Source organism: Plasmodium chabaudi (assembly GCF_900002335.3).
Source record: "Plasmodium chabaudi chabaudi strain AS genome assembly, chromosome: 10".
NCBI lineage: Eukaryota > Apicomplexa > Aconoidasida > Haemosporida > Plasmodiidae > Plasmodium > Plasmodium chabaudi.
The window spans coordinates 421,869-438,353 of NC_030110.2; the positions used below are offsets into that span (position 1 = coordinate 421,869).

A 16,485-nucleotide genomic window follows, 5' to 3' on the forward strand; every position below is an offset into this window, starting at 1 on the left:
TTCATAAACAAAATACATATATTGCACATATGTGTACATTGCATACTATGATTTTTAAGTTGTAGTATGCATTCGATAAAGCGTCATAAAAATTTAAAGCGCATAATAAAATAATTGCTTGGCAAAAGTACAACAAAAATACACAAACAAGAAAAATAAAAGGAATATTTAATAATATATATATAATAAATTTATTAACAAATACATTCTATTTTTTTATTACAAATTTTATTAAAATATTTTTATATAGTTTAAATCTAAAGTAATTTTCCCACATTGCCGTTTGTTGATTTCCTATAAACTCAACACTCGTTATTACGTAAATATGTGTATATAGATTTATTTATGTATATTTATTTTATTCTATGTAATATATATTTGCAACACACACATTAAAATATAAAATATAAATTATATATAAAAATATAATTTCAATATAAAATACATTAAAAAATTATATTGTAAAAGAAAAATTAATTCCCAAAGTAACCATACAAAATAATATATATTTTTTGTTTCTTGTATACTTAATTAACAACAAAAATATATTAGAGTTAATATTAAATAAATATTGGTATAATGTTGTTTGTGATTATAAAATGCTACAAAATAATCACACCCAACATGTTTATAGCAAATTATACACGTAAAATAGGGTGTAATTAAATGATCATATTTTTTTATTTTATCGTTGTTTTTCATTCTGTATATGTTTTATATTTTTTTGAAGTAATTAAAAAATTGAACAATACAATATTTTTTTAACTAAAAAATATAGCTTTTACTTTTTTTTATATTTCATTATATTAGTTTTTTGGTTTTTTTCCTTTTTTACATTACTAAAGAATACAAGTATAGTAATTCCATTTATCTATATGTTTTTATATTAATCTATATGTTTATGTGCTATTCATATATGTATGTATATCATGAGTATAATGCTCAAAATTATGCTCTCTTTATAATTTGTTATTTGTGCACTTCATTATATATTTTTTTTCATAGGCTTCATGTTAATCTGAATATTATAAAAAAATTTCTACTTTTTTCACACACACCCACATATATATATGAATATGTAACATATGACATATAAATTATGTGATTGGATAGTAAATAAAAACATCTATTATATATATGCTCATGCACATTTGTGTCTACATATTTGTCCATTTGCCTTGCACTTTTGCCCCGATGTTTGCACTTTTTAATTAAAAATATAAACATTGAATAAAATCCTGTAGACATAAATAGTATTATTTGTTTCTTTTTAAACGATTTACTATTATCTACATGTGAATATCAAAACAAGGGTTTATTCTTAATTATAGACAAAAAAAAAATGAAAAAGAAGAAATCGGCCAAACATGGCTTATACGATAGCCGTTATGAAAAAGACGCGTGCGGTGTTGGAGTTGTAGCAGATATAAATGGAAAATGCTCAAGGATGGTAATTCAAAAGGCTATGCAAATATTATTGCGACTAAGCCACAGAGGAGGTGTACAATCAAATAATGGAGATGGTGCAGGAATATTAGTTGGAATACCACATGAATATTTTCAAATGCTAAGTGATACATGCCAATTACCTTTTTTGTTGCCAGAAAAAGGGGATTATGCAGTTGCTCAAATTTTTTTACCACATAATGAAGAAAGAAGATTATTTTTATATCATGAAATAGAAAGGGAAGTATATAACCATGGTCTGGTTGTTTTAGGATGGCGATCACCTATACCTGTTAGAAGTGACGTCATAAGTGCTACAGTAAAAAAAAGTGAACCTTTTATTGCTCAAATGTTTGTATGTAAAAGATCAGTATTTAAAAATTATGACGATTTTAATATATATCCCTTTTCAGATATAAATTTTACAGATGATACAGATTTAAAATTAAACGAATTACCTGATGATATAGAATTACTTTCATTTTTTATAAGAAAAAAATTAGTAAGGCACAATGATATGTACTTTTGTAGCTTTTCTTCAAGAACAATAGTGTATAAAGGTTTATTAACGCCATCACAAATATACTTATATTTTGAAGATTTGCTGAGTGAGCAATTTACCACTTATTTAGCTATGGTTCATGTAAGGTTTTCAACAAATACATCCCCTACATGGTATGCTGCCCATCCATTTAGACGAATTTGCCATAATGGCGAAATAAATACAATTAGTGTTAATTCATTATTATTTAAAGAAAGGATGCAACTAGCTAAAGCACCTAATTTTTTCAAATCTGTTTCTATAAAAGATTTAAAACCAATTAATGAAGAAAAATACATTATATATGATAATGACGATGAAATAATACATAAAAGAGATACATTTGAAGATATTATGTTAACAAAAAATCGATTAAAAAAAAAATCGAGACAAAATTTATTACTAAAATTAAAAAGAGATTATACATATAATAGCTCCGCATTAAATTATCAAATAAAAAGAGAATACATGAATTCAGATATTAATAGTAATTCTGAATTTTTAAATACTGTGAATGAACAATCTAAGAGTTCATCAGATGACTTATTAGATATAAGTGGAAAAAATAACTACATGAAAAATGCTAAGAAAAATAATGCAGGCAGTAATAGTATAAATAATCCAAATGATTTTGGAAAATCCATGAAGACACAAATAATATACGGTGAAAGTAAAAAAACCAAAGGAGAATTAAGTTTTCCGTCTGATTCTTCTTTATTTGACAATGCAATAGATTTTCTGACTATGACAGGAAGAGAAATCGAGCATGCAATTATGATGCTAATGCCAAGAGCATATCAAAAAGACCCCAATATAACTCCCTTAGAAAAAGCATTTTATGAATATCATACATGCTTAATGGAGCCATGGGATGGACCAGCTTTAGTTATATTTACAGACGGAAATAAAGTAGGTGCTTCATTAGATAGAAATGGTTTAAGACCAGCTCGATATAGTATAACAAATTATGGGCTATTTGTATTATCTAGTGAAACCGGTGTCGTTGACTTACCCTATGATAAAATTACACATAAAGGATGTGTATATCCAGGGAAAGTGGTGTTAGTAGATTTTAAAGAAAAAACATTTCTTAGACATGAAGAGGTTTTAAGTAAGTTTTTAAAATCAAATAATTATAAAAAATGGTTAGATCATTATTCTATACATATAGATAATATTATAAAACCTGCAACTAATATGGAAAATATACGTATGACTGCATATAAATATGGAGCTATTATGAACAAAGATAATTATTATCACCATAATAATCATGCAAATAATAATAGTACTAGTAAATTAGGACAAATAAATAATTCAGATCGTCATGACGATTCTTTAATTAAAAAATTAAAAGCTTTTGGTTATACTTATGATGCATTTAACATAATTGTATCACCTATGGTCAAGCATGCAGCTGATGGGTTAGGATCAATGGGTAATGATACAGCTTTCCCATTTCTTAGTTATTTACGTAGAAATTTAGTATACTATTTTCAGCAAACATTTGCTCAAGTTACTAATCCAGCTATCGACCCAATTAGAGAAGAAAATATAATGTCTCTTATGAGTATTTTAGGAAAAGAAGGAGATATATTACATTGTACATATACAAATTGCCAACGCATATTTATCAACGGGCCAATATTAAACGAACCATTATATAATATGCTACTTCAATTGCCCGATTTTCCACATATGATAATTGATATGACAATAGATTTAAATCTTTTGGAGCATTTAATGTCAAAAGAAAATTCAAATTCAACCACAGCTAATGGTGAAAATGATGACGATAGTTTCATCAAGTTTGATGTAGTAAAAAGCTGCTCATCTCCAAATAAATCATATATCCAAGATTATACACAAAAAATCGATGATTATGTAAAAAAACACGGTAAGGATGATCCTAATGCTAATAATACTGGTGGAAATAAGAAGCCACGCATATATTCCAAATATTTGATAAAATATATTGACAGAATTAATACAAAGGTTGAAAGTGCAATTAGAAAAGGCATCCAACTTATTATATTGTCACATGGAAATATCAGCGAATCAAGAGTTCCAATATTTTCGATATTAATTGTTGGTGCACTACATAAATATCTGTTAAGTAAAAATTTAAGAACAAAATGCTCTATTATTGTTAAAGCTGGTGATTGTTTTGAAATACATCATTTGGCCGTTTTACTATCTTTTGGAGCTGATTGTATTTATCCATTTATACTTTATGAAAGTTTACAATTTATAAAATATGGAAGCAACGAAGCTAGATTAAGTAATAATCAGCTGATTAGCAATTATAGACATGCAACTAATTATGGTATATTAAAAATAATGTCGAAAAATGGAATATCTACATTACCTAGTTATAAAGGTTGTGGTTTAATGCAGCCATTGGGGATATCTGATGAAATTTTAAAAAAGTGTTTTATTAATTCTTGTGACTCAATAATAGGGGGAGTAACTTTCGAGTTTGTAGAAAAAGAAATTTTAAGAATATTTAATAATGCATACCCTAAAAGAATATTAGCATTAAATGTTAAAAATGCTAATGATGAGTTAGATGATTTTGGTGAATATCATTTTAGAAATATAGGGAATGCACAAATCCATATGAATCATCCTGAAACAATAAATTTATTACAAAGAGCAACAAAAACTGGAAATTTTGATACTTATAAAAAATATTCAGAATTGCAAAATGAGTTAATCAATCATTGTGAAATAAGAGGCCAATTAGAAATTAATTATAAAAAATGCCCATCTTATAATAAAAAAAAAAAAAAAAATGAACCTATAAATATTAATTTAGTAGAGCCTATTAATAAAATATTACTACGATTTTGTACAGGTGCTATGTCTTTTGGTTCATTATCTGAAGAAGCACATACAACTGTTGCCATTGCTATGAATAGCATTGGATTAAAATCAAATACTGGAGAAGGTGGAGAGGCCGACGATCGAATAATACAACCAAATAATAATAATAATGAACCCAATACATCTTCCGCTGTTAAACAAATAGCATCAGCCAGATTTGGAGTTACAGCTTATAGCTTAGTAAATGCCCAAGAATTACAAATAAAAGTTGCACAAGGATCAAAACCAGGGGAAGGAGGAGAATTACCAGGTTATAAAGTAAATGCGAAAATCGCTTCAGTTCGTAGGAGCACACCAGGAATCGGTTTGATTTCACCTCCACCACATCATGATATGTATTCTATTGAAGATGTTGGGCAGTTAGTTTATGATTTAAAAAATATAAATAAAGAAGCAAAAATATCTGTTAAATTAGTTTCAAAATTAGGTATTGGTGTTATAACATCTGGTGTAGTAAAAGGCAATTGTGAGCAGATTCTAATTAGTGGTATGTCTGGAGGTACAGGTGCATCTAAATGGACATCAATAAAACATGCCGGTTTACCTTGGGAAATTGGCTTAGCAGAAGCACATCAAACATTATGCAAATCTAAATTAAGAAAAAGAGTTATTTTACAAATAGATGGACAGTTAAAAACAGGTCGAGATGTCATATTAGGGGCGTTGTTAGGAGCGGAATCGTTTAGTTTTTCTACCCAGCCACTAATTTCTTTAGGCTGTATTATGATGAGGAAATGCCATTTAAATATATGTCCTGTAGGTATATGTACACAAGATCCAGAATTAAGAAAAAAATTTGCAGGAAAGCCTGAATATGTTATTAATTTTTTTTTCATGGTGGCAAACGAAGTTAGAGAATATTTAGCTAGTATGGGATTTCGAAAATTTTCACACATTATTGGTAGATCTGATTTGTTAAAAAAAAAAAGTCATTTAAAATATGATGAAAAAAGAAAGCTTTTAGATTTTTCAAAATTATTATTCCCTGGTTGGAAATATTATACCGAAGAGCAAAATAAGGAAGATGGTGATAAGGGCTATATCAATAGTGAAAAACGAAAAAAAAAAAAGAAGGAAATTGAAAAAGAAAAGAAAAAAAAAACATTAAATGCATATTCAATGCATAGTAATTTAATTAACAAATATAAAGACCAACAAAGTGGCAGTTTAACCCCTTCTGAGAAAAATATAAGAAAACAGGTTCTTATAAATGAGAATTTGAACACTGATATTATGCATGACAAATCAAAGGAAGACCAAAATGTAGCGAAATTATCATATGAAAAAATTGAAGAAGTTGAAGATGGAGATGATGAGGAAGAAGAAGACAAAGAGAAAAGCACAAGTGAAGAGGCTGAAGAAGATGAAGAGGAGGAAGAAGAAGAGGAGGAAGAGGAAGAAGAGGAATATGATGAAACAGATGAAGATAATGTAATAGAAAGAAATTTAAGTCTAACATACAAAGAAGATATGTTAAAAAATGTAGATAAATTAAATTCTCAACATAAAGGGTTACGAAAAAAGTCAAAAGGTGCATCTGAAAAAAAATGTCATTTGAAAAAGAAAAAAATTAAACCTATTCCAATATTTTGTTGTGAAACACAAAATCATAAACTGTGTGATATTATAGATAGAGAATTAATAAGACGATCTAAAATCGCACTTTTAAATTGCACTCCTGTAAACATTAATATGCCAATAAAAAACACAGATAGAGCAGTTGGGGCAATGCTAAGTTATCACATTATTCAGAAATATGGTGAACAAGGTTTACCAATGGATACTATAAATGTAAAATTTAGAGGAACAGGAGGATTATCATTTGGTGTATTTTTAACTAGTGGATGTAATTTTGAATTAGAAGGAGATGCAAATGATTTTGTTGGAAAAGGTTTATCAGGTGGAATTATTTCAGTCCATTTTCCTAAAACTTCATTATTTATTAATGAATGCCAAAAAAATATGATAGTAGGAAATTCAGTGTTATATGGCGCAACAAAAGGACGAGCTTTTTTTGCAGGTAGAGCAGGTGAAAGATTCGCCGTTAGAAATTCAGGGGCTATTGCTGTCGTTGAAGGTGTTGGATGCCATGGTTGTGAATATATGACAAAAGGTATAGTTGTTATATTAGGAGAAATTGGCTGTAACTTTGCGGCAGGAATGAGCGGAGGTATTGCATATGTATTAGATATAAATAAAAAGAATGTAAACCATCAAATGGTTGATTTAAAAATATGTAAAACTATGGATGAAAAAATGACTTTAGAAAAATTGTTACATGAGCATTATGATCGAACAAACTCATATACAGCTAAAATGCTATTAAATGATTTTGATAAAAATCTAGAAAGATTCACAAAAATTATTCCAAGAGATATAAAAAGAGTATTAACTGAAGCATGCATAGAATTTGTGAAAACAGGAAATGAAGAAGCTGCATCTATACTTGATGATTGGGCATCTTTATTAAAAAGTGTAGACCATCCTGAAACTATGTACAAAAAAGCTATGCAATTTTTTACTACAATTTCTGATGACATATCAGGTTTATCAAAAACGTTAGCATTAAGAAATGTCGATGGATTAATTATATATGATATATTACAAGGAAGTAATCATAGGAAATTATTAAGAATGAAAAATTTGGCTAATGATCCTTATTTTAATACAGAAGAAAATATCGGCTTTGAAGCCAACCAAAACAAAATATTCAATTTTGAAAAGTTTACACATAATCTAGAATTGTGTAGAGCTAATAATAGAAAATGGAGAAGATGCGCCCAAATACCATATAAATGTAATGCATTCTCGGATTTTAAAAATGTTTTTCCAAGTAGACTTGATGATAAGTCCAAAGAAATTATTAAAAAGTACATGGTAAATGAACAATATTTATTAGATATACATCTTAAATCGCTTAATTCGAATCAATTTATTGAAGGGTTGCTAAATAGAGAAGATGAAAGAGATGCTTATATTAACCAAACACAAATGAATCCAAATATTTATTCTCTTAAAAATGTATTTTATCCAGATGTCTATAATGATGTATTGTGTATAAAGGACGAAACTAAAAGTGAGCAATCCATAATGAGAAATCCTGATGCTAACAAGTCGAATATTGATGACATCAAAAACGAAAATGTTAATAAAACAGATAAAGGAACTAGCGAAAATACTACATCAAATGCACAAATTGTTATACAAGAAAATATACCTAAAAAAATTAATATAATAAATAGTACTCCAAATGAAACAGGAGAAAAAAATCCACGAGCACTCATCGATAATGTAAATCAAACAAATAATGCTAATTCAATTAAACCATTTTTAGTTGCGAACCCAAATAAAGTTACAGGGTTTATGGAATATGAAAGATTATCACATCCATTAAAAGACATAAGTAGTAGAGTATTAGATTATTCTGAAATTATAGTTCCAATAAATGTAAAAAGTAAGCTACATAATCAACTTCTAAAAACACAATCTTCTAGATGTGTAGATTGTGGAACACCAACTTGCCATTACCCAAATTCTAGAGGTGGAGGATGTCCATTAGGCAATAGGATATATGATTGGAATAACCTGATTTATGAAAATGAATGGAAAAAAGCATTGGAACGATTATTAGATACAAATAATTTTCCAGAAATTACAGGAAGAGTATGCCCAGCTCCATGTGAAGATGCATGTATATTAAGCATAAATGAAAAACCAGTTTCTATAAAGTTTATTGAATTATCTATTATTGAATGTGGTTTTATAAAAAAATGGATACAGCCAATCATACCCCATACAAGAACTGGAAAAAAAGTTGCTATAATCGGATCAGGACCAGGTGGTTTAACAGCAGCACAACAATTAAATAAAGCTGGACATAGTGTTGTCATATATGAAAAAGGAGAATATTTTGGAGGATTATTAATGAACGGTATACCTAGTGTAAGGTTAGATAAAAAAATTTTAGAAAGACGAATAAGTTTAATGAAAAAAGAAGGAATAACTATGAAAAATAATGTAAATGTTGGTGTTGATATAAAATTAACTGAATTAATGAAAAATTATGATGCCATTTTATTAGCTACTGGTTATGAAGTACCTAGAAAATTAAATATACCTGGATCTAATTTAAATAATATATTTTATGCAATGGAATTTTTATCATCCTTTCAAAAATCTCTAATTAAATCTGATTTAATGGATGATCAATATGTAGATGTATCTGAAAAACATGTTATTATATTAGGTGGTGGTAAAACAGCAGCAGATTGTATAAGCTTAGCCATACGTATGGGTGCAGCTAGCGTTTTACAGTTTACAAGAAAAGAAGCCCCATCTCCTAATAAAAATAAAAATTCTTGGCCTGGTTTAAAAAATATATTCAAAGTCGAATATTCACATGATGAAGCTATAGTTATACAAGGAAAAGATCCAAGAGAGTTTTGTATAAGAAGTTTAGAATTTATTCCTTCAAATAAAGATCCTAAAAGAGTATCTGGTATAAAGGCTATTAAAGTTAAGCCCAAAAGAGGTAATACCACACGCATTGGGGCTAATAATTCCCTTAAAAGAGACTTAAGTAAGCGTACACCCTCCCCTCAATATAATAATTTAACTACTCATATAAATACCAGTATTAGTGGCATCACAACAACAGGAAATGAATCTACAAATACAAACGCTAGTTTGTCCACTTTATTAGCTAATACTCCCTCTATGGATACTAATTCGCAAAAAAGCAGTGTCAAAAAACAATGTACTAGCAAAAGCAATAAATTAAAGTCCAATAAAATTACAGCTAAAAAAATTTTAGATGAATCTCCTATTTCAAATAGTAGCAATTCTAATCACAAAGTAACTAGTATGACTAATGAGGTAATGAAAAATTATCAATTTGTAAAGCCAGATAAAGAATATGTTGATATTCCATTTACAGAAAGAGTTTATAAAGCAGATATCATAATTTTAGCTCTTGGGTTTTTAAAAACCGATGATTCAATATGGGAAAATGATACTATTAATATAGAATTAGATAATTATAATTGTATAAAAACATTTAATAATATTTATCAAACAGCACATAAAAAAATATTTGCATGTGGAGATTGCAGAATCGGACCAAGTACCGTCGTACAAGCTATTGCAGAAGGAAGAGATGTTGCTTCTAAAATAGATGAATTCTTGACAAATTCAACTTCAATTTTACCACCTTGTAACACATATTATTATTATCCTAAAAATTATAAATACACCCCCTTTAGTTCTATACACTGGGGATAATTCATTATATTCGTTTATGTATATATGTGCATTATTTCTTTAGTATTACATATGTTTATGTTTTATTTATTCGATAATTATCTATCTTAATTAAAAATTTATTATTTGGTTTGTAACAGTTTGCCTTATTTATATACAAAATAGCATTATGCTTATTTCATTGTTTTTATAAATTTGAATTCGTGTTATATACAAAAAGAAAGTAATAATAAAAAATGAGAATAAACTTTTAAAATGTAAAAATATACTATTGATAATGTAAAGAAATAATTTAAAATATGTATACACCTTTAAAGGTATAAGCACAAAAAAGGCATAGCATATATGATACTATGTTTATTAGTATTTCAATACTTGCTATATTTTTCTCATAAATAAAAATAACTAAATAGTATTTTATTGAATAAAATAAATTTATATAAACTTTATGAAAATTAAACAATATATAGACTTACACAAGAACTATACGCGTATATCGTCAGTTTTTCTACAAGTTATTCTATTATTTAAAAATATATACATCTTTGAAAATCCATATAGTTATAATTAAATCGTAGAACAAATTTCATGTAAAAAAATCTGAATTAATAATCGTACATATATGTCTACATACGTATTATTGAAACTGTATTAATATATAAACCTCAAAAATGATAAAAAAACAAAATCGAACAAAGAAACAAAAAAATGACAAAATTTTCTGCGAAATGTGAATCTATATTAATATATACATTTGCAGAAACATATTAAATAAAAACAAAAGTAAAACAGTTTTTCAAACATTTTCTAAAAATATGCATATATATACATTTTTTTGATAAAGTATTCAAATAGTATAAAGGCTATATAATATAGATTTTATTTAATAGCATATGAAAGAGGCATTTACATTGGAGTTGTTTTCTCTTGTGTATCGTTGTAATAATTTTTCCAATATATTAGGATGACTTATTTTACAATTTTTCTTTTAGTGTTTAGTTTGGTTGATAATACTTCATGCAAACTGGAATGTGTTTCCTTTAAACTGTCTTTTGTACTCATGGATGAATAATTTAAATATTTTTTTTTATATGCATCATTTATTGCAATCCTTTTCGAGTTAAACTTATTTTTATTTTCTTCTATTAGTTGCTCTATTATAGACTTTTTGCTATCAATGGTAATGGTACTGGAGGAATTATTATTTTTATTATTTATTTTTTTTACCGGGTTGATTTTGCTAGTTACAGATAATTCTTTCTTTTTCTTTTTTTTTTGAGGATCAACTAATTCGCTTGTGTTAGACATAGAATATTCATATACTTCTTTTTGCTTTTCTTTAATCACATTCTCATGTTCTCTATTTATATTTTTAATCTCTTCATTTAATTTATCAATATATGTTTTTGTAAATAAAGCATTTCTCTCTTGTTCTATATTTTTTTCTTTTATATTTTTGCTGTTCTCGATTTTTTCTTCTCTCTCTTCTATTGTATTACTTGCACTGTAGTAATTATTCTCCCCATAGTCATGAATATCCTTCTTTTCATTTGGTGAAATTATATATGATGCAGTGTTATTATTTATTATATTATTTATTTTATTCAAATCCGTAGAATTATTTTCAAGTTCATCATTACTGAAATCATTTTTCTCTATATTTTTATTTCCTGTTGTTAAATTTTCCTTTAATGAAATTAATTCTTCTGATGGTTGATTAGTTTGGTTTGCATTATTCTTTATGCTATTTTCTTCGTTCTAATATAAAAAAGGTATGTATTATTTTTTTTCAATTTGATTATTATATACATGAAATTCGTATGAACATATACACATTATAATATCTATATAAAAAATGCACATGCATATATTAAAATTAACCTGAGCAAGATTTTTTAGTCTTATGTAATCTTTCCACTGTTCTTCAGTAATTCCTATTTTTTCCGCCACATTTGTGCATAAAATATCTTCAGGGTTTAATATCTTGTAATTTCCAATCCACATTTTTGGTTTGTCTTTATTTGGGTAATAAACAAAAGTTCCTTGGACATTATTTCCCTCAACTAACATAATAAAGAAATCATGAATTAGACAATTTTCCATAAAAACTGATTAACTATGAATGTGAAATATATTTAGAAAGGAAATTTATTATTCTTTATTTTTTTACCAGTTGTGTTATTGTTTAGCGCATCTTTCATCATCTGATTGGGGAATTCAGGATCTTCTACCATTTCAGGGTCGCCCTATAAATTATACATTCACGTATATTCGTTGTTTTACTAATACATTTACATATGCACACATTATACATATTTGTATTAATACGAATAAAATAAAATATATGCAAACGAATACTTCCATCTTTTGTGCGATTATAAGGAAGCTAGCTCTATTAATTATTTTACTATATACCTCATTTATAGTTTTGTATTCTCCAATTTGTGGGCTTAATTCATATAAGCTTCGTGGCTTTTTTTTCTGATCACTTGCTACATTTCCCATATTTAAAATAAAATATTTTATTTTTTTAATTTTAATTATTTTTCGTTTTTATAAATATTATGTGATGTATACTATAGACTGAACATGAAACACACTTAAAAATTTATGAAACACTACACAGTGTTTTAATTAAAATTCATACAAGTTTAAACAAATATGTATATAATAGCTAGACAAACAATATTTAACTAAAATTATTTCTTTTATAAGAAAAGTATAATTTGAAAATGTTTAAATATATGAAAATATATAGAATATATTGTTTTCTAAGTTCATTTTCTTTCTATCTATAATTTTTTATATCTTTATATGTATTTAAAAGTACTATATGATTTACAATCTTATATTAATATTTAAAAAAAAAAAGTTAATTGGTATTATGCACATTAAAGCTTTTTAATAAACCTGTGGTTCCGTTGTTTATATTGTCTTTAATTAAATATTAAAAATGTGTGTACTTTATTATTTATATATTTTTTACTTTATTCCTTTTCTCTTAAACTTATGTTTTTATGGAATAAAACATGAAACTTTTTATCATATACATATATGTATATATTTTTATTATATTTAATTTTATTTTGTTACAACTCAATTTAAACCTTTAAAATAAAAATGCCAGACGATGATCTTTTATTATACCTATAATATTGTTGTTTTTTTTATTTTATCCGCTTTTCTTATATATAAAAAATATATTTTTTAGATAACATTCATGATTGTCTATAGAAATATATATACTGTTAAATTATAACACCACAAAATGGGATTATGATAATATTGAAATATATAGGTGAATAGAAAATTATAGACCTTTTTTGAATTAAAATCAGGTATATATTTATACCGTAAATTTAATTGAATAGTACAATTAAATAAAAACAAATTAAGATTTCTATAGAATCTTTGCATGATCTTATTACTATTTTAACTTACGCATGTAAGATTATATATTTGTTTAATTATATATATGTGTGCAATATTCATATAATTGCAATTTTTTATTCCTTTGAAATAAATGTGCATATTTCGATGAATTATGAAACCATTTTAAGACATAAAAACATAAATACTTATAGCCTAGTTTACAAAATGGTGTGCAAATTAATGCAAAACTATTTCTCTGTATGTATTTTAAATCAAAATTAAGTTAATTATGTTCTAAAGCCTTTTTTCGTATATATATACATACATGCTTGTAAATGCCAAAAACAAAGAAGGAAAAAAGCGACTTTAACTTTGCCCACATTAATATGCTGATTTCTTTCAAAGCAAAATAAACACGCAGGTTTCACTAAATATGCATATATATAGTTGTATTGTATTGAATTTTAACATTAAATAATTTATGCTTTTAAGCTATGCTGTGGAAAACTGCATTTTTTGTTTATTCAACTTCATAACCAATATATGACGTTTGATTCTCATCTGTTTAATATGATAAATGTACAAAAATGAAAAAGGTATGAACCGGAAACAAATGGCTTAGAAATTATTTAAAGGGACAAACCATTGTTTGAATAAACACGGAAAAAAAAACTAGATCAATGATATAGCATCAAAAAAAAAGCTATATGTAACTCATTTTGTTCTAATTTACGATATCTGCACATAATACAAAATATATATATGTATAACCATTTATTGTGTAAGAACAATGTGCTATATTACAATTTTTTAAGTAATAAACAAATTAGTTCTATGTTTTTATTAATTTCTATAATGCCATATATTTTGGGTATATCATTATTTATAAGACTATTATAGCATTTTACCTATTATGATATACCCACAAATTTAAGCATTGTACTTTAAGAGATTTGGATTAAAATGACACTAATAAATGTAATACACTTACACACATATAATACATTTATTGTACAAATATATAATAGCTAATTTATGAATTTTTTTTAATTAAAATGAAAGGGTATTCGTATAATGTATTTATTTAATTAATCCTGTATGCACATTTTTCATATATAATAATATACGTAATTATACAAGGATGGAGAAAATTTTAAGTATTATATTGGATGCATTATAATATATGTCTTTTAAATATTTACTTCACGGCATATCTTCCGTTAATTTTAAATATTATTTTATCATTCATTTTATAAGGAATAAATTTTATTTAATTTACGAACTTCGTTAAATATGATATATTTAATGCGCAAAAAGTAAAATATTTTCCAAGCCTCATTTTAAATCGTTTAATTTGAGCAATTTAAGAAATCGCCATAATATGCATTATTTATTATGAGCCAATACGTGGGAATATATAGATTTTTATACACATGACTACTGGCATTCTGCTGACAAATGAACTTATAAAAAAATAAAATAACAGTAAAATAAAGTAATAAAATAAATAATATACATGTGAACTCATGTGGTATAATACACATGCGAAATGTGGGAATAAAAAATTGATAATATTCTCACTTTGAAAGATAAAACTGAATTGGTTTCAGTTTATTTAATAATACACACAAAAAATATATAATATAAAAATAGGGTAGTAAAATAAGGTAATAGGTAATATAACAAGGAGAGAATATATTTATATTTTGGCTGATATCATTTAAGATTTTTTTTAGAAGATGGATAATGAAAATGCATTTTTGTTTCACATATTTGCGCCATATACACATAAAAATGGGGATACACACAAAAATATAATAAGAAATTACTCTTTTATAAAATTACCAAGCATATCAGAACCCTCTAAGCCCGTATTATACCACTATAACGAGCAAAGTAATGAATTATATTTACTGGAAAGGAATTATTATAATCCCCAAATTGAAGCAATTAAGCATGAACATGAAAAAATAAATAAAAGTCATATATCTATATTTATTAATAATTATGCTATAGAAAATGAATACAGTTTTTTCTGTTATCCTATTGATGCTATTTTTATTTTTATATCTATAATATATAAGAACTATTCAAACAATACCTATATAACATTAGAAGACTTACTAGATAATGTAATGGGTTGCGACATTGATGATCCTCAAAAAACAAATCAAGTTATTAAAAACACATTATATATTTTTAATAAAAATGTAAATGAGATAAAAGATAGACTAAAAATAATATGTGATGAATTATATGAAAATGGAAAATTATTTTTTAAACCAAATATCCAAAAAATTAAAAATTTTTATAATTTTAAATGTATTATGTTATATAATTATATAGTAGAAAATAAAATTGTTTTCCCTGATTATGCTCAAAAAATGGATAAAGAATTGTTAGAAAAATATCATACATCTCTTAAAAATGAGCAAATATTAAAAATAACTAATGAAGGAAATATCAATGAAATAGACAAATATAAAGAATATACAAAACATATAGATAGCTATTTTGTAGAACATAATAATGCATATTATAAATTTAATGGTCAAAATTTAAAAACTTTTATTTGGTTAATTATGAAAGGATTTATGTATTCATCATTAAGTGAAAAACTTATACCACAAGATATATCTGATAACTTAAATAAAATTAAAGAGGAAACGAAAAAAATCAAAATTCAACAAAATGAAACATTCACAAAAGGTAAAAAACATACATTACAAACTCCAAGAAATCAATTAATGATTGATTCATTTTTTAAAAAAAAAAAAGTTAAATAAAATTTGTTACAAGGATAAAGGACTAACAATAATCTGGCATTTGTCTTCACACACATATCTAATGTGTATGTGTTAAGATAGAAAATTTAATATTCTTTTAAAAAAAAAGAAATATCATACATTGAACAAGATACTTATATGTTCTTTCGATGTTTTTATGTTTTTTTATATACCAATTATTAATATTAGTGAAAG

At 25.7% G+C, this 16,485-nt stretch overlaps 3 protein-coding genes across 3 annotated transcripts; 2 read left to right on the plus strand and 1 right to left on the minus strand.

Annotated features, from left to right (window-relative positions):
* Positions 1-1,342: 1,342 nt before the first annotated feature.
* PCHAS_1010400 (glutamate synthase [NADH], putative) lies at positions 1,343-10,153 on the plus strand (the record flags this gene model as incomplete). The annotated part of the gene is made up of 1 exon (XM_016798297.1): positions 1,343-10,153. One exon carries the CDS (start codon positions 1,343-1,345, stop codon positions 10,151-10,153), a length of 8,811 nt encoding a protein of 2,936 aa, XP_016655526.1.
* Positions 10,154-11,101: 948 nt separating this feature from the next.
* PCHAS_1010500 (conserved protein, unknown function) lies at positions 11,102-12,637 on the minus strand (the record flags this gene model as incomplete). The annotated part of the gene is made up of 4 exons (XM_016798298.1): positions 11,102-11,890; positions 12,014-12,195; positions 12,303-12,378; positions 12,548-12,637. The coding sequence occupies 4 exons, from the start codon at positions 12,635-12,637 to the stop codon at positions 11,102-11,104; spliced, it is 1,137 nt and encodes a 378-aa protein (XP_016655527.1).
* Positions 12,638-15,243: 2,606 nt separating this feature from the next.
* PCHAS_1010600 (ribonuclease H2 subunit B, putative) lies at positions 15,244-16,290 on the plus strand (the record flags this gene model as incomplete). The annotated part of the gene is made up of 1 exon (XM_016798299.1): positions 15,244-16,290. One exon carries the CDS (start codon positions 15,244-15,246, stop codon positions 16,288-16,290), a length of 1,047 nt encoding a protein of 348 aa, XP_016655528.1.
* Between the last annotated feature and the right edge of the window lie 195 nt (positions 16,291-16,485).